The following is a 19,703-nucleotide window of genomic DNA, read 5'->3' as shown; positions in this document are numbered from 1 at the left end:
AGACACAGATGAAGATATTAGGCTTGTTCGAGATCCCATGGCGCTGCGCAGACCGATCGGTGAATGACATCAAAGTTACCGCGAGAGAGAATCAAAAGCATAAGGAGTAGTTTGCTCTACAATTGTTCTCGCGGTACTTTGATGTCATATGCTGATCAGTCTGCGCAGCACCAATGGATCTCGAACAAGCCAGTGTTGAAATCTGATGGCTCAGAAAGGCCTTCATTGACACGACAACAAAAAAGTAACTATAATGCCATTTCTATAATTTCTATAAACTATCTATCTTCCTTTTTATTTTATTTTATTTTTTACTAATAATTAGAATATTATTTTCCTATTATTAAATCAAATCTGAATTTATTTTTATATGACATTTGATTTACAGCATACAAAATGTGACTGACGCGTTTCTGGGTTTGTAGGATCACAAAACTCGCTCCTCCATTTGCTTCTCCATTCACCATCCGAATGCACAAGTTTTATTTTACAAATTATTTTTTACGGTCATCCACATGAGAAACAATGACTGTCTGAAAAAGGCTGTACACTTTAAACCCTAACACTCAAAACGACTCATTGGTTTAAGTGTTCTCTTAAAACTAATTAGTTAAAAAAATTAACTTTAGCAGTCTTCAGAACTTTCTTTCGAGTTCTCTCAACTGACACATATTAATTCATCTATTTCTTCATTGTTTTGAGTTTTGTGAACTTCTTTTAATTTAGCCAAATTTAATGCCGAGTTCAGCCTGCATGATTTTCAAACTGGTCGGATCACTGCTCTTTTCACACTGCATGACAGCAGTTACGAGTTATAATCAAGCGGCTCCTCCCCCAGTATCTGTTGAAGCCAATAAGGAAGTGACTTAAACTGCAGTTCCTCGACTGGCCACTAGAGCGGCTCCAGAAGGAGCAGAATCTCATTGAGCTCATGTTAAAATGCCCAACTTTACAGCAGAAAAAACAAAAAACCTGTTACAAATTGTGGTTTTGGTCTATACAGCTAATTTTACCCTTCATGACGACCGGGAGGTGGGGTGAATTTTTTTATAACTCATTCGTTTCCATTATATAAAGCCTTAAAGGTGCACTATGCAACTTTTCGTCCACTGGAGGGCGCCTATTCTAAACGGCTCGCGAGTACGGGGACTTTTATTATGACCGGACGGGACACAGTCGCCGGGCGCCCGCACTTCCGCTTTTTTCGTCAGGTAAAAACAGCTATTTTTATCATGTCAGATACATTTAAGGGGCCAAGGGCTTCGGCCATCCGTCCTCTCTCTTCCCTGAACTGAAATGAAGTAGTGGGCTGTACTTTCCACACGATTGACATCAGGTTCAAGTACGCCAGGTTGGCTGGTGGTTATGTTGCCCGCATACCGCCTCCCATGGCCGAGACTGGTATTACGACACCTGTCGGGCCGGGGCTAGTAATGCTACTGCTAATTAAGGTTAGATATCTCTGCAGCACTATAACTTGACATTTTTTTAATGACATCATCGCCCTTATTTCTTCTCATTCTTTTGATGCATGTAGGTCATTTTTTGGATATTTTTACCTCAATTTTTACACATGGCTCCTTTAAAGTTCTGCATAATTAAGGGTGTGGCCACTTTGAGTGACAGGTGGATAGCCATTTATCTGCTGTCTGTTAGTCATCATGTGACATAAGCCCCGCCCAAATCCCGCCTATTTGCCCATTTTCTGTTATTCGGGTGTGACTCGCGATGAAACGCTGCCAAGATGGCGACGGCCAGCTCGTCTCTACTTTACACTTCAGAACGGCTCTTCAGAATCCTATGGGTGACGTCACAGACACTACGTCCATATTTTTTTTTTGTCTATAAGCCAGAGCCACTTCAAATCACTGTCAGTGAACAAGCCCTTGATAACACACACATATATCTGACCGTTTGATGCATTTTGTACACTAAATAACTAGCAGTAGAACTAACAATGAGTACAATTTGGTGGCAGGAAAATAAAACTAAACTAAATAAATAAACACACTTCTTCTGTTCTATGTCGACATCTGTGATGATCACATGCACAATGCCAGAAAATAAGCTTCACAAATGTGCACTTGCATTTACCGTAGACATTTATTAAATATCACAGACAATAAATAATCCAAAAGGAAGGAGAGAAGAGGCAGAAAATTGATGCAATCCTACAAACGAGCGTACAAAGATTAGTCACTGCACAATCGACTGATCAGTAACAAGCAGTCATAAAATCTGAAATATCATTACACAAATTCAGAGCTGCAAAGAAATCAAGATTCACAGGATAGCAAACATTTCAACTCTTCAGCACTGCCTGCTAATAAATATAATCGATCAAATGCTGATTTGTTATTTTGTGCATTAATGTGTCAATATATCACCTCTAAAATTGGTCTCTAGTCCAGGCTGTCCATAAACACTGCTGTAGTTTAATAATGACATGTTAAAAACTGAACACATCAAATAAAACTCAAAATGGCACAAAGTTGACTTTAAAAATCAAGTATGATTTAAATCATCATGCAGCAGAAAGTGTGTCGTGTGAAGAAAACTCCCAGAAGTGCTGATAGAAGTGTGTATCAATCCATGCAAACTCATCTCAGGTGTGTGAAGTGCATGGACACACCAGACTGAGACAGCAGTGCAACAGTAAGAGGACACACACACACACACACACACACACACACACACACACACACACACACACACACACACACACACACGTGTCTCTGGCCTTCAGTAGGGGATCTGGTTCTGATAGTACTGGATCATGTCATACGTTTTGCTCCTGGAACAGATGAAAACACATTTAATGTAATTGATATATTATTTATTTGTGTGTAATGTGATGAGCACACGAGTGATGGATGTATATCTGTACATTAGGGGTGTAACAGAAGTCATAGTTCGGTATGTACCTCGGTTTTGGGGTCACGGTTTGCTACGAGTTTGGTGTATTTACATGTCTGGCAACTCCAGATTCCTGATTGCTTTGGAACTATTGATTTGTTACTCAAACTGATAGATTGACCAATGCTGTGCGACGGCTGTTCAAACTGGGTTTAAACGTGTTGTGCGGAGACTACTGTCATGGTTTTTGTACGTGAGAGTTCATTAACATGTGGTGACATTGGCGAATGCGCAAAATTCAATATCACGCTTTTTCAAGAAAGCACAGAAAGATGAGCGAGAAGGAGAAAAAGAGCCGACTTCACCTGTCTAGGAGACGCGAGTAAAGCGACACCTGAGGGAGGCTTTCTGTTTACAGGACACACATACAGCATTTCATCACTGAGACGTCCACCACACAAATCACCACAATGCCAAATGATTTTATCCCATTATAACAGTGGAAACAACTCAAAATACTCTGTGATTTATGGTCAAAAGTAAGAATTAAAATCTATAAAAATTGTGTTTTTGTAAAATAAAGAAAAACAGGACGCTGCTTTCTGCCATCTCGGTTTCCTTTCTGTGAAGTTTGTGGAGCGCGTCACAAAAATGAATAAAACTCAGCATTTAGGCTCCTAGCAAACTCTCGCCTGACATCTGAACTAGTGTTCATTTTTTTGACAACAACCTTTTTTCACTGACGAAAACGAGACGAGATCAATAAATCAATACCAGTGTCGGATAACAAAAACTATGGTGAAAATCTACTGTCAGTTTCGTCAATGAATAAAAACGACAGGAAAAAGATAGGGAGGGACGATAAGGGAAGACTCTAACGGCGGGAAAACATGGAGCTGTTGAGCTTCTCCAGACTCACACGACAGCGCTTCAATCAATGAATAACACACATTTAGGCCAGGTTATTGTTTATGAACTAATACTGATTAATAATGATAATGTTTACTTTACGATGTTTATATAGTAATATGTTTGAGACAGTTGTAACAATACATATTTGATCTCCCTCTTCTGAATAGTGGAAATAGTGTATTTCCAGCTTGTTTATAATTAAAAGTTACGCATTATATAAATGTTTTTGATATTTAATTTCATTCCCAATTAATTTATACTGTAGTCAGGAGGAAAGACTGAGAACAGTTTTTGATACATATATTTTTCAAAGGGTTATAATAGTTCACTAAAACCATTAAAACATTTATTAGTTGAAATTAAATAAATAATTAACGGAAATAAAGAAAATAAATGTATTTGAAGCTTTATCTTAACATGATATACTAACTAAAATAGAAATACAACATTATAAAAACTACAAAGATGCTTTTAAAAAAACAAACAATAAAAGTAAATTGAGGTCTATGGTTTATTTTTGCTCTTGAACGGTCAAAAACACAATTACGTCAAAATGTGAGTTTTGGCATGTATTCAAGGAACAGTCTGTTATGTTATGCCTAAATGCTCAATTAATGCATTACACTTCAACTCAAATCATTCGATTTTAGTCGACTAAAACTAAAAAACTATTCAGGTGACTAAAAAATGACTGAAACTAAATCAAAATTTGCTTTTAAAACGAGCACTGATCTGAAGTCTTGTTTTGGGTTGGCGAGTAGATCGTCTCTTCTTCTGCTCTTTTTCCTCTTTTGGACTGGAGTGTGATCGCCTGTGACTGACTGTGTTCCTCGTCGGATTGTATGCACCGCATGTCCCGTTACACCCCTACTGTACATACAGTGTGTGTGTGTGTGTGTGTGTGTGTGTGTGGGCATGTTTTTATAACATGAGGACACAAATGTGTATAATGCCATGGGTATGACACAGGTATTACAGGAGAGGGTGAAATATGAGGACATTACCCATGGCCCCACTTCTCAAAAGGCTTATAAATCACACAGGAGGAGTTTTTATGAGAAAGTAAAAATGCAGAATGTTTCCTGTGATGGGTAGGTTTAGGGGTAGGGGCAGTCTGTGTGTGTGTGTGTGTGTGTGTGTTGGGTAGGTTTAGGGGCATGGGCAGTGTAGGGGGATAGAAAGTACGGTTTGTACAGTATAAAAGCCATTACGCCTATGGAATGTCCCCACATTTCACAAAAACTAACGTGTGTGTGTGTGTGTGTGTGTGTGTGTGTGTGTGTGTGTGTGTGTGTGTGTGTGTGTGTGACACTGACCTGCTGCTCAGGAAGCAGTTCTGAATGACTTTGATGATGAAAGCCGCGGCTTCCTTCTCACTCACTCCAGGGTTAAAGCGCTGCCTAAAAACACATGATTCACTTACACAAACCAAATCTTCACACAACAAACCCAAACATGCACGTTCTACTGCTGTTCTCGTTCAAGTGTGTCTGGAGATGTTCCTGCCATCTGTTATGATGCATGCTCAAATTTATAACTCATTAACTCTCCATGTTCATAACAACAAATACCGGTACACCCTAATGCACTAGGAGTGACCCCTAATAGTCGAAGATTCGATGCATAGATACGCAGGACCGGATTCGACCACTGATCTCATGGTCGAATCTTCGCGGGTGTTATGAAACGAGGATCATACCATTTTAGGCAATATGGGGGTGCTCAATATTAGTGTTATAAAGACATGTCGCTTTAAGGGCACTGAGCTTCGCACCAGACGCGTCACGCCTTTAAAATTCGAACACATACACCGAAGGCGGCATTCGACCCCTGTCCGCGGCGATTACATTTATATTTCCCTCAAATCATGAATGTACATACTGATTTCACCCTGTGCTACAAGATACACTCATTGTGCAGCTCTTCAGTCAGAAGTCGACTCAAAATTGAGCGCACGCGTTTATAATGTTCACGTCTGCCTGGTGTGAGATCCTGAGACACGGCGCTGAGCTTCAGTCCGGTGTGAGATCCTGAGACACGGCGCTGAGCTTCAGTCCGGTGTGAGATCCTGAGACACGGCGCTGAGCTTCAGTCCGGTGTGAGATCCTGAGACACGGCGCTGAGCTTCAGTCCAGTGTGAGATCCTGAGACACGGCGCTGAGCTTCAGTCCGGTGTGAGATCCTGAGACACGGCGCTGAGCTTCAGTCCAGTGTGAGATCCTGAGACACGGCGCTGAGCTTCAGTCCGGTGTGAGATACCTGAGACACGGCGCTGAGCTTCAGTCCGGTGTGAGATCCTGAGACACGGCGCTGAGCTTCAGTCCGGTGTGAGATCCTGAGACACGGCGCTGAGCTTCAGTCCAGTGTGAGATCCTGAGACACGGCGCTGAGCTTCAGTCCGGTGTGAGATACCCGAGACACGGCGCTGAGCTTCAGTCCGGTGTGAGATCCTGAGACACGGCGCTGAGCTTCAGTCCGGTGTGAGATCCTGAGACACGGCGCTGAGCTTCAGTCCGGTGTGAGATCCTGAGACACGGCGCTGAGCTTCAGTCCGGTGTGAGATCCTGAGACACGGCGCTGAGCTTCAGTCCGGTGTGAGATCCTGAGACACGACGCTGAGCTTCAGTCCGGTGTGAGATCCCTGAGACACGGCGCTGAGCTTCAGTCCGGTGTGAGATCCTGAGACACGGCGCTGAGCTTCAGTCCGGTGTGAGATCCTGAGACACGCGCTGAGCTTCAGTCCGGTGTGAGATCCTGAGACGCGGCGCTGAGCTTCAGTCCGGTGTGAGATCCTGAGACGGCCTAAGCTTCAGTCCGGTGTGAGATCCTGAGACGCGGCGCTGAGCTTCAGTCCGGTGTGAGATCCTGAGACGGCCTAAGCTTCAGTCCGGTGTGAGATCCTGAGACGCGGCGCTGAGCTTCAGTCCGGTGTGAGATCCTGAGACACGGCGCTGAGCTTCAGTCCGGTGTGAGATCCTGAGACACGGCGCTGAGCTTCAGTCCGGTGTGAGATACCTGAGACACGGCGCTGAGCTTCAGTCCGGTGTGAGATCCTGAGACGCGGCGCTGAGCTTCAGTCCGGTGTGAGATCCTGAGACGGCCTAAGCTTCAGTCCGGTGTGAGATCCTGAGACGCGGCGCTGAGCTTCAGTCCGGTGTGAGATCCTGAGACGGCCTAAGCTTCAGTCCGGTGTGAGATCCTGAGACGCGGCGCTGAGCTTCAGTCCGGTGTGAGATCCTGAGACGGCCTAAGCTTCAGTCCGGTGTGAGATCCTGAGACGCGGCGCTGAGCTTCAGTCCGGTGTGAGATCCTGAGACGGCCTAAGCTTCAGTCCGGTGTGAGATCCTGAGACGCGGCGCTGAGCTTCAGTCCGGTGTGAGATCCTGAGACGGCCTAAGCTTCAGTCCGGTGTGAGATCCTGAGACGCGGCGCTGAGCTTCAGTCCGGTGTGAGATCCTGAGACGCGGCGCTGAGCTTCAGTCCGGTGTGAGATCCCTGAGACACGGCGCTGAGCTTCAGTCCGGTGTGAGATCCCTGAGACACGGCGCTGAGCTTCAGTCCGGTGTGAGATCCCTGAGACACGGCGCTGAGCTTCAGTCCGGTGTGAGATCCTGAGACACGGCGCTGAGCTTCAGTCCGGTGTGAGATCCTGAGACGGCCTAAGCTTCAGTCCGGTGTGAGATCCTGAGACACGGCGCTGAGCTTCAGTCCGGTGTGAGATCCTGAGACGGCCTAAGCTTCAGTCCGGTGTGAGATCCTGAGACGGCGCTGAGCTTCAGTCCGGTGTGAGATCCTGAGACGGCGCTGAGCTTCAGTCCGGTGTGAGATCCTGAGACGGCGCTGAGCTTCAGTCCGGTGTGAGATCCTGAGACACGGCGCTGAGCTTCAGTCCGGTGTGAGATCCTGAGACACGGCGCTGAGCTTCAGTCCGGTGTGAGATCCTGAGACACGGCGCTGAGCTTCAGTCCGGTGTGAGATCCTGAGACACGGCGCTGAGCTTCAGCCCGGTGTGAGATCCTGAGACACGGCGCTGAGCTTCAGTCCGGTGTGAGATCCTGAGACACGGCGCTGAGCTTCAGCCCGGTGTGAGATCCTGAGACACGGCGCTGAGCTTCAGTCCGGTGTGAGATCCTGAGACGGCCTAAGCTTCAGTCCGGTGTGAGATCCTGAGACGCGGCGCTGAGCTTCAGTCCGGTGTGAGATCCTGAGACGCGGCGCTGAGCTTCAGTCCGGTGTGAGATCCCTGAGACACGGCGCTGAGCTTCAGTCCGGTTTGAGATCCCTGAGACACGGCGCTGAGCTTCAGTCCGGTGTGAGATCCCTGAGACACGGCGCTGAGCTTCAGTCCGGTGTGAGATCCCTGAGACACGGCGCTGAGCTTCAGTCCGGTGTGAGATCCCTGAGACACGGCGCTGAGCTTCAGTCCGGTGTGAGATCCTGAGACACGGCGCTGAGCTTCAGTCCGGTGTGAGATCCTGAGACACGGCGCTGAGCTTCAGTCCGGTGTGAGATCCTGAGACGGCCTAAGCTTCAGTCCGGTGTGAGATCCTGAGACACGGCGCTGAGCTTCAGTCCGGTGTGAGATCCCTGAGACACGGCGCTGAGCTTCAGTCCGGTGTGAGATCCTGAGACACAGCGCTGAGCTTCAGTCCGGTGTGAGATCCTGAGACACGGCGCTGAGCTTCAGTCCGGTGTGAGATCCTGAGACACGGCGCTGAGCTTCAGTCCGGTGTGAGATCCTGAGACACGGCGCTGAGCTTCAGTCCGGTGTGAGATCCTGAGACACGGCGCTGAGCTTCAGTCCGGTGTGAGATCCCTGAGACACGGCGCTGAGCTTCAGTCCGGTGTGAGATCCTGAGACGGCGCTGAGCTTCAGTCCGGTGTGAGATCCTGAGACGGCGCTGAGCTTCAGTCCGGTGTGAGATCCTGAGACGGCGCTGAGCTTCAGTCCGGTGTGAGATCCTGAGACACGGCGCTGAGCTTCAGTCCGGTGTGCGACCGCCTTCAGGCACAATCGGCTTAAGAACGTGCATATAAACGCACTCAGTGTTCTTTTCCTCTCTAGGCAGGTATTTTTTTAGGTTTATTCATCAAAAAGTTATTTTATATATTTGTGTGATGTTCTGTGTTTCGATCGCGGCTTTTAAATGTTAAAAAATGAGAGAACGGTATTTACGATTGTGTAGTGTAGCCTAGTTTTGATCACTTTATTAAAAGTGGTGGCGTGTGTAAAGTAAAATAAAAACAGTCTTAGCCTCCTGCTGACTAGTGTCCTCCCCTTCCCAAACGTTTATTTTTTCCGGTCTATGGTTTACACACACACAGATGATTCGACTATCGGTCGACCATAGAGAGATTCGAAAATTCTGATTCGAATGTGTAAATCCTTAGTCAGGGGACACCCCAATAATGCACATTGATGCATTTAAATAAAAGGAAAAAAAGTTTCTTCCATAGCTTAATTCAGGAGTTTTTCAACTTTATGATGCCAAGGACCCCCAAATATGATGAACCTTTATGAGGGACCCCCCTTAAAATCCATCAATTTTATGTACGAAAAAATATTTAAACGGTTAGATAAATAGTAAGGGTGACATAAAAAATACAATATATTGTTTCCCATCTTAAATTAGCTATTAATGTTGGATGTATAAACCTGAAGAAGAACAATTTTAATTCACAGTAAATGTATACAAGCAGCGTACATACTATGTTAAGAAAACTGCCTTACAACCCCAGTGAGAAAGATAAAGGGGACTATAGTGAGGAAAAACTCCCTAAAGACACAAAGCAAACTTATACAATTCTAGAATTTATATGGCTTGAAATGAGAGAAATGAAACAATTAGAATATTCGGTAGACTTCATCCATTTTTGCTTTGTCTTTTTATTCTCTGAAAAGTTCTGGGGACCCCTTAGAACCTTCTGGAGGACCCCCGGGCCCCAGTTTGAAAACCCCTGGCTTCATTTATCAAAAACGACTACATTTACACATAAAAAGATATTTGTCCCTTCTGCCCCACTGCAGTTGCTTTAAACTCACTTGAGCAGTTTGATGGTCTGACCGCGGAAGCAGGGCAATCCTGTATCCAACATCAGCGTTACCAAGGCAACCACAGCATCCATGTACGGCCTATAGGGAAAGAGAGATCATTCAGGCCCTCAGTTTCTAACAGACACATTAAAAAACATAATTCACACACACACATTTGTTCTTGTGAAATATGGGGACATTCCATAGGCGTAATGGTTTTTATACCATACAAACCATATTTTCTATTCCCTTACACTGCCCCTAAACCTACCCATCAAACACAAACACACACACACACACACACACACACACACACACACACACACACACACACACACACACACACACACACACACACACACACACACACACACAAAACCTACCCATTACAAGAAATAATCTGCAGTTTTACTTTCTCATAAAAACTCCTTCTGTCTGATTTATAAGCCTTTTGAGAAGTGGGGACATGGGTAATGTCCTCATATTTCACCCTCTCCTGTAATACCTGTGTCATACCCATGGCATTATACACATTTGTGTCCTCATATGTCACAAAAACATGCCCACACACACACACACCTCACCTGACTGCCAGGTATCCGCGCACACACATCTCCATGAACCACTTAAAAGGCGTGGCCTCCATCTTCCCACCCATGATCATCACCATCTCATCCGTCAGTTTGATGTCCGGCTCCCAGCCCAGATTCCCACCCGGAGAACTCTCAAACATGAAGCCGAAGTCTGAAGAGCACACACACACATTAGAAGCACACGTGATAAACACCGAAGAGAGACCGTTGTGATGGTCTGAGGTCGCACCGATGTGGATGAGGTGTCCGTGTCGGTCCAGCATGATGTTCCCGTTGTGTCTGTCCTTGATCTGGAGCAGGAAGAGCAGCAGACTATACGCAGCCATACTCCTGATGAAGTTATACCTCGCCTGCAGGACACACACGAGAGAGAGAGAGAGAGAGAGAGAGAGAGAGAGAGAGAGAGAGAGAGAGAGAGAGAGAGAGAGAGAGAGAGAGAGAGAGAGAGAGAGAGAGAGAGAGAGAGAGAGAGAGAGAGAGAGAGAGAGAGAGAGAGAGAGAGAGAGAGACGGAGCAAAGACAACCGCTCAGTTGTGTATCTTATGGGTCCTGCACACCGTGTGATTTTTCAAAATCCTTTGCGAATGTCCCTTGTCAGACTGTACGAACATAACCCCGATGTAAGCCGCGTCACACTGTAAGATCTCAGTTGGCATTAATGTCAGACTGCACGATAGTGAAGGCGCGCTAAAAACGGACGCGCGCAAGAAAACTCGTCTGGAGTTTTATATCATCAGTGAATGAGGCGTTCGGTGACGGTGAGCTGCATTACACGCGGGACTGAAATGGAGGCTACAGAGAAATCTCTAGCTCTCGTTCTGATCATAGTTTGTCTTGAAAAACGGAGATATTTGACTGTTGTCGTAGGAGAAGTCACACTGCAGGATTGTGTGCCAAATCTTCTGACAGAATTTTGTCTGAGGTAAAATTTGATCGCAGCGCTCATTAATCGGCTGCCGGTGAACATGTCAAACTAACGACCAAAGACGTCAGATTTTAGCCTTGAGTCAGAGGAATCTTTTAGGATTTGCTAAATTTGTCTCAGACGGCAAAATCGCACAGTGTGCACACGGCTTTAGTGTTCCTCAACCAGTGTTGGGAGTAATGGGTCCTGCACACTGCGATTTTGTCCCGCGATTTTTCAAAATCCTTTGCGAATGTTGCTTGTCAGACTGTATGAACATTATCCCTGATGTAATACGTCACACTGTAAGATCTCAGTTGGCATTAATGTCAGACTGTACGATAGTCAAGGCGTGCTAAAAACGGACACGCGCAAGAAAACTCGTCCGGAGTTTATCATCAATGAATGATGCGTTATGTGACGTGAGCTGCATTACACGCCGGACTGAAATGGAGGCTAAAAAGAAATCTCTAGCTCTCGTTTTGGTCATAGTTTGTCTTGAAAAACGGAGATATTTGACGATCGATTTGACGAACGGAGAAGTCACACTGCAGGATTGTATGGCAAATCTTCTGACACTGACATGTTCACCGGCAGCCGATTAATGAGCGCTGGGCTCAAATTTTACCTCAGATGAAATTCTGGCAAACTAACGATCAAAGACGTCAGATTTTAGCCTAGGATCAGAGGAATCGTTTAGGATTTGCACAATTTGTCTCAGACGGCCAAATCGTGGGCAAAATCGTAGTGTGCTCCCGGCTTAACGCATTCCAAAAGTAAAGCATTACAATAAAGTATTACTTTTTGCTGTAACGCAGTAGTGTAAGGCATTCCTAATCAATTTCCAGTCATATTTTACTCTGCACATGTTCAACAGAGTTCAGTAATAAGACACGATGAGGCTCTCTCACCTTCTGGAAGGCCAGAGTGGATTCGTCTCCGTACTGGTTACGGAAATAATCGTACATCCCGAAATCCGTCTGTCGCCCCAGCTGATCTCTGGACTTGCAGTCTGGGATGCACTCGATGACGCCACACTGCGGGACAAACACAGGGCTGTTACACCAAAAACATACCACCAACATATGATGTGGAGCGTCTTCAGCGTGAAAAAGCAAAAGCTCAAACGGCTGGAGCGTCACATCTGCGGAGAGACCTTTGGTGAAGGTCATTTCTCTCTCATTCACTCTCACATATTACAGATCAGATCAGGAGCAGCAGAAAAACATAAAATGATAAAATGAATTAATATGCAATACAGGCAGTGAGATGTGTGTGTTTGTCTCCTCAGGTGATGATCATGTGCCGCTTCAGTGAGATCACAGACTGTTCAGATCTTACTTTATTTGTGGTTTAAGTTTAGCCATATAAAAATTATATTTAAATAAATAAATCAAAACAAAAGCACTGCAACTGAAAACCAGCTGGCAAAACTCACTCTCAATTTTTTTTTAAATAAATGAATTATTATTATTTTTTTAAATTGGGTTAAATTAGTTTTTTTCTTCTTATTATTATTGTTTGTTTTGTTGTTGATGTACTGGTTCCTGTATTTTGTTATGTTTCTGTAATTATGTTTTGATTGGTTTTGTAGGACCCCTCAAAAAATGCTATTCATAAAAATTCAGGGGGAATTTTTTTTTAATAAATAATATATACATATTTTTTCCCCCAATTTTTGTTTAATAAAATATATATTTTTGTAATACTTTTTTTTTTTGGACTGAAATGTGTGTGCTATTGCTAAAATAAAATACATTTTTTTAATTAAAATTGAATACATTTTTATTTAAATAAATATAACATTTTAATAATAAACAATTCAAATAAAATAAAATAACATAACTCACCCCTGGTGCTGTCGCTACCACCCTATATGGAAAAACAAACAGATCGAGTCCCACCAGCTGGAAAATGTTCTTAAACAGACCGATGATCTGCAACGCCAACATGTCCTGGGAGGAGAACATTTGAGGAAAGAGAGAGAAAAAAAAAGAAAAAAGTGAAGCACTAAACCAAATTTTTTCCACAAATATATAACATCCGATAAATGTGATTTAAACACAATGCACATTTAAATACGATACACTTGTTAATGTTTTCAAAAATCTACAAGTTCAACTACAAAGTTTAAATCTGTTGATCTATATCAGATTTATAATATAGGCTTTGGCAACATTGGTTAAATATTTGGTTAAATGTACTGTAGTGTTTATTATTTGTATTTTGTTTCTTGTAATATTTATGTAAATGTAATATGATGTTTATTTTCAAATATTATGGTTTGTTTATGTAATTGTGTGTATGTATATACCCTGTCTATTCCCCTATTGTGAAATGGTTGAATCCCAGAGTATAATAGGAGTCATCTTGTCTGTTTGAGTCAGTTTTGGTGAGGGACCTCCATGAGGAAGGTCACCTTTAATGTCTCTGTTTTATGTTATTGGGTTTTCCTATTGCAAGTTGGAAGTCAATAAAGCTTCTAATTGACGGCAATCAGTGTCTCCTGCCTTTGCTCTGGTCATGTCCTGACATTATGGTCATGCCAATAAAGCAATTGGAATTAGAAAAAAAGAAGCGTGTGTTAGTGGTTTTAACGGGTAATTAAATGTGAATCGGATGCAACAATTTTTTTTTTTTTAAAAGATGCCAATGTTCAATAAACAGACCTAAATTAAAGGGTTAGTTCACCCAAAAATGAAAATTATGTCATTAATTACTCACCCTCATGTCGTTGGACACCCGTAAGACCTTCGTTCATCTTGAGGGTGAGTAATTAATGAAATAATTTAAATTTTTGCGTGAACTAACCCTTTAATCAATTATTTCACAAACTTTTATAGTCAATTCCCCAGTATGTGATTGTGCATTAGTACAGGTTTGAGCAGGGCCGGCTCTAGCTCTTTGGTTGCCCTAGGCGAGATGGAGTTTTGCGCCCCCCACCCCTATCCACCCCACCCCACTCTAATTCAGCACATGTCTGTTTTCCTAGGCCTACCCCTAACCGAGAAGCACTTATTATTAAACACGTTCGACGCTTTATTTCCACTTTTCAAACATTTTCTCACTTTTTATTAAAAATATATGCCTTTCCAATTTGATATGTGATGGGAAAAGGGAATAGAGCGAGTGTGGCAAAAGGCAGGATCGAACCTCTGATCAATCTGCATCAAATCTTGATGCCATGCGTCTTACCACTACACTACAGCCACTGTAAAGAATTAGGTGAACACAGCATATTTGTGTTTAATGTAAATAATATGGCATCTATCGTTAGGCTGCTCCAGTAAAAAAACAACAAAAAAAAAAAAACGAGAGGCCGTATTTATTTCCTTCCGACGCCCACGTAGAGAGCGTTTCTACTTTTCATAAATAACATGCATACGTTATCCATATTTATAACGAACTGGACTTTTGATATTTAAATGACATCCATTTAGGTTATTGTAGATTATTGTCAGTGAAGTTATGTTTGCAATACGTATAGTAATTATGTAGAAAACTAGCAAGTGATAGCTTAGTGACAATATTAATAATATTTATAAAATAAATATTAGTTGATTAGATTGATACTAAGTAATTTTAATTTGTTTGACAACTTATTGGCTGGGATAAGAAGACTAACCTCCATATTGGGCTTTCTTTCGATTTTCTACATTTCTTTTTTCTCTTTTTCCGTCCCTGTGCATCCGCGGGGTTTAGACGCCTCATTTTTGATGAACGTGCAAGATGAGCACTTGCCTGACCTAACGGCTGAACTAATAATCAATAATCACCATCAATTCAATCTAATAATCAGGTTGATAAGTAATAAAACGTGTGGGTGAGGGGGCGCCCTATGATGATCATGTTTAATGAACATTATGTTGTATTTAGCTTGTTCCGATTCTATGCTTAATGGGTAGTATTGGGCGGCACTAGAGCGCGCTCGCGCCCCTAACACAATTGTCGCCCTAGGCAACCGCCTAGCTCGCCTATAGCAAACGCCGGCCCTGGGTTTGAGTCATGGGTCATCCAATCAGATTTCACAGCAGAAATGTAAACTAATAAGTACATAAGACAACAAAAACAAAATCACATGAAATGTACCTGTCTGCAGTCGTCTCCTACTTTAAAGATGGCCGCCTGCCAGCAGATCTTCTGTGCGTCTTCTCCGTTCTGTGCTTCATCCAGTGAGTCCGAGCGACACAATAAACCTGCAAACACACACACACACACACACACACACACACACACACACACACACACACACACACACACACACACACACACACACACACACACACACACACACACACACGAGGAGCATATCATCCTACTTCAGTGCTTGAAAGGCACCATAATCCCACAGACTTTCACCTTGGATCAGGAATGAAATAATTATATTTGTGCCATTATGGTCTGCATACCCTCTTTCTCGAGTTCGCTCACTCCACAGCGCTTCACCTTGAATTTGGCCAGGTACGGCGCTTTGGCAGCGCTGAGAGAGAAAACACAAACACAGACAGGAGATTTTATTGTGCATCTCAACCCCATCAAACACACATCATGCTTTTAAAGAAGCTGTCCGACAGTGCCCCTATTATGTTTTTTGGGATATTATCTTCCATGTATAGTGTAATAGAGCTGTTTGTGAATGTAAAAGCTCTGATAAGTGCAGATAAATGGAGTCTCATAAAAGAAAGAGTTGATTCTGAACTGCCTGAAACGAGTCGTCAGTAACTCCAGTCTCACTTCCTGCTGAACCTGCGTAGGTTTTTTTTAACTAGGGTGGCAAAATTCAGGGAATTTTCAAGGCTGGAAACTTTCCATGGGAATTAAAAGTTAATGGGAATAAATTGGGAATTTGCAAAATTGCAGGTTAGCCTATGTAGTTGAAAAAAATCTTGCAGCATAATCTTGGTTAAAACAAGTCAATTTAATGCACTTTCTGTTGCATTTCGACCCTGTGTCTTCCTCAATCACACTGTTTACTGCAGGGCTACTGAGGCATTCCTCCATCACATGCACATCTGATCAAAAATACAGAAAAAATGTAATATTGTGAAATATTATTACAGCTTAAAATGTTTTTCTATTTTTAATTGAGTTTTCAGCATCATTACTCCAGTCTTCAGTGTCACACGACCTTTCAGAAATCATTCTGATACGATAATTTATTATCAATGTTGGAAACAGTTGCTGCTTAATATATATATTTTTTTTTTAATTCTGTGATGAATAAAAATTTAAAAAGGATTAGCATAATGAAAAGAGAAATGTTTTTAACAATATACACTACTGCTCAGAATTGTGGGGTCAGTCATTTGTTTCTTAAAAACAAACAAAACTTTTATTAAGCAAGTTAAATTGACAAAAAGTGATAGTAGATTTATATTGTTAGAAAATATTTCTATTTTGAATTAATGCAATTCTTTTTAACTTTTTATTCATCAATGAATTCTGAAAAAAAAATTATCACAGGTTCTGCACAGTTTCCAACATTGATAATCACTGAGCTCTAGATCAGCATATTATAATTATTTCTGAAGGGTCTTGTATGTGACACTGAAATACCATGCATAACAATTGCAGCAATTAAAAAAATATATATATTTTACGTATTTTAATAAATTAGAAGTAATTTTATGATTTTATTTATTTAATTTATTTATGACCAAACCAATGTTTATATTTATGTTTGTATATGATAGTTTATATAAATTTTACCCCAAATTTCCAATGAATTCCTGTCAAATCCTAGCCTAGAAATCTAGACGCACCCTAGCGGCAGCAAATCTAATCTGCCCACGAGTCTTATCTAGCCATTTTTCAATACCCTTCTGAGCTGTATTCCCCTATTCGTTTGCGTACTTCTAGTAAACACAGAAAATGGCGAACGGCGGCGGTCTTTCGAATCAGCTTTGACCGCGACTCTGGAAGACTTGGAGTTAAGCTTTTCTCTGAGAAAAGAACAAAGAACGGCACTGAAGTCATTCTTAAAAAGGGAAGATGTGTTCAGAGTTTAGCCGACCGGATACGGCGAATGTTTAATCTATCAGCGAGCTCTGCTTCACCTTCGTTGCTCTGGTTGTAACGCTATCCTATCGCGTGCAGAGGGAGTTGGGAAAGGCAACCGTTTATCCGCCCCTCGGATTGAGCCGTCAATGGTGAGTTTCCAGACCATCTTGATGTGGGTCTGGCTTGTCAGGCTAGTAAAATCCTGTCAAGTTTCCAACTTGGAAAATGTGCAACCTTATTTGTAACTAATTTGCATAATGTCAGCCTGTGGTCTTGATTGGCTGAACAGTGTCTCTTTGCTCCGCCCTCAAACACTGCAGCCGTATCTGAGACTGGAAGAGTTTGGTTCGTGTTGTGCATGTCGAGAAGCAAAAGCGATTTTAGATTGATAAACAGACATCATCATTACTGTTTTTATATAGAGCTGGAGTTCAGATATGCTAATTAGCGTTTGGTTTTTGACCAATCACAACAGACTGGGCCATCTGACCAATTATAGAAGAGCAGGCTCTCAGAAAGGCGGGGTTAAGAGACTGAATCCTGATGCTGCAGTGGATATTATGAGGAAATTAAAGAGTTTTTTGATCTTAGATGCATATAAACCTGCTATAGGAGACTCCAAAACAACACTAGGAAGCTTTAAAATAGCATGATAGTGGCACTTTCAGTGGTGATTGTACCTTTGCATTGGCGCTCCAGATTTGTAGTCAATGTCTAGGACTATGGCCTCAGGGTTACTGGGCAGATAACAGCCTGAGAGAAACATCAAATGAACGGTTTTGTAACTAAAAGTTGTTGTAATATCAGCCAAGAACAAAGAGTAATCTGATAATGAAGAGGGATTGAAACCTGGCTGGACTTTGATGTCAGACAGGGCTCGCAGACACGCTCTCTTCCGCTCGTCTCCTTTAGGAATGGGCCTGAAAAACGAGCAGAGACACAGACGAGATCTCAGCTTCTGACTAGAAATGGACATGGTGGAAAATGAGCGCCATCTAGAGACTAAAACTAATGGCGCAGAGGGGTGAAAATTAAATATTCCTCAAATCTTTCAAGAAGTCCTCGCTGCAGCCTGTAGGCAAGGCAAGTTTATTTATATAGCACATTTCATACACAATGGCAATTCAAAGTGCTTTACATAGAAAGGAATTAAAATAGGGATAAAAATGCATAAGAAAAAGAAAACGTGTAAAGAGAATTAAAAATAATAAAACGATGATAACCAAAGAAAAGAACAGGTAAACTAAAACAGTTATAAAAAGAATTAAAAAAATGATGCATAGATAAGGTGCGATCAGTCGGACGTACAGTGGCACAGTGCTCATTCAGTAAATGCTCAGCTGAACAGATGTGTTTTGAGTCTGGATTTGAATGTGGCTACTGTTGGAGCACATCTGATCTGTTCAGGAAGCTGGTTCAGCTGCGGCTGGCATAATAGCTAAAGGCAGACTCTCCTTGCTTTGAGTGAACTCTTGGTATTTCTAACTGACTTGATCCTGCTGATCTGAGTGATCTGTTGGGTTTGTATTTAATCAGCATATCTGCGATGTATTGAGGTCCCAGCTCATTGAGTGATTTATAAACAAGTAATAGTACTTTAAAGTCGATCCTAAATGTAACTGGAAGCCAGTGTAAAGACCTGAGGACTGGTGTGATATGGTCATATTTTCTGGTTCTGCTCAGCGTTCTGTATGAGCTGCAGCTGTCTAATGGTCTTTTTGGGAAGGCCGGTGAGAAGGCCATTACAATAGTCCACCCTACTGGTGATGAAAGCATGAACCAGTTTCTCTAAGTCTTGCCTGGAGACAAAACATCTAATCCTTGCAATATTTTTCAGATGATAGTATGCTGATTTAGTTATTGCTTTGACATGACTACTGAAACTCAGGTCTGACTCCAAAATCACACCAAGATTCCTGACTTGATTTTTTGTTATCAGGCCTTTAGCCTCAAGATACGCGTTCACCTTGAGAATTTCATCTTTGTTTCCAAATGTAGTGATTTCGGTTTTGTCTTTGTTTAACTGAAGATAGTTTTGGCACATCCAGTCGTTAACTTCATCAATGCATTTGCACAGGGAGTCAATGGGGCTGTAGTCATTAGGTGACAGTGCTAAGTAGAGCTGGGTATCGTCAGCATAGCTGTGGTAAGCAATATTGTTCTTTTTCATTATTTGGCTCAGTGGCAGCATATACAGGTTAAACAGGAGAGGTGCTAGAACTGACCCTTGTGGGACTCCGCATGTCATGGACGTCCACTCAGACTTATGGTCTCCTATACTCACATAATAACCTCTCCCTTCTAAGTATGATCTGAACCATCTGAGGACCATTCCAGAAAGCCCGACCCAGTTTTCCAGTCTGTCTAGAAGTATGCTGTGGTCAACAGTGTCAAATGCAGCACT

At 42.6% G+C, this 19,703-nt stretch overlaps 1 protein-coding gene across 3 annotated transcripts in view; it reads right to left on the bottom strand.

The window, feature by feature from the left end:
• Positions 1 to 2,081: 2,081 nt before the first annotated feature.
• Positions 2,082 to 19,703, bottom strand: part of pi4kab (phosphatidylinositol 4-kinase, catalytic, alpha b) — a 102,585-nt gene continuing 84,963 nt past the window's right edge. For 2 of the 3 annotated variants that reach the window (XM_067414551.1, XM_067414553.1), the window contains 11 exons: positions 18,149 to 18,219; positions 17,980 to 18,052; positions 15,709 to 15,779; positions 15,389 to 15,495; positions 13,150 to 13,254; positions 12,211 to 12,336; positions 10,625 to 10,745; positions 10,387 to 10,546; positions 9,812 to 9,901; positions 5,085 to 5,168; positions 2,082 to 2,794 (listed from right to left, as the gene is read on the bottom strand). In XM_067414551.1, the coding sequence (XP_067270652.1) occupies positions 2,743 to 2,794; positions 5,085 to 5,168; positions 9,812 to 9,901; positions 10,387 to 10,546; positions 10,625 to 10,745; positions 12,211 to 12,336; positions 13,150 to 13,254; positions 15,389 to 15,495; positions 15,709 to 15,779; positions 17,980 to 18,052; positions 18,149 to 18,219 (1,060 nt within the window). In that variant the 3' untranslated portion in view covers positions 2,082 to 2,742. The remainder of the gene's footprint in view (positions 2,795 to 5,084; positions 5,169 to 9,811; positions 9,902 to 10,386; positions 10,547 to 10,624; positions 10,746 to 12,210; positions 12,337 to 13,149; positions 13,255 to 15,388; positions 15,496 to 15,708; positions 15,780 to 17,979; positions 18,053 to 18,148; positions 18,220 to 19,703) is intronic. The other variant, XM_067414552.1, reaches the window with a different exon arrangement.

This window comes from Pseudorasbora parva, chromosome 13 (genome assembly GCF_024679245.1).
Source record: "Pseudorasbora parva isolate DD20220531a chromosome 13, ASM2467924v1, whole genome shotgun sequence".
Lineage (NCBI taxonomy): Eukaryota > Metazoa > Chordata > Actinopteri > Cypriniformes > Gobionidae > Pseudorasbora > Pseudorasbora parva.
This window is presented reverse-complemented; position numbering and strand designations above follow the sequence as displayed.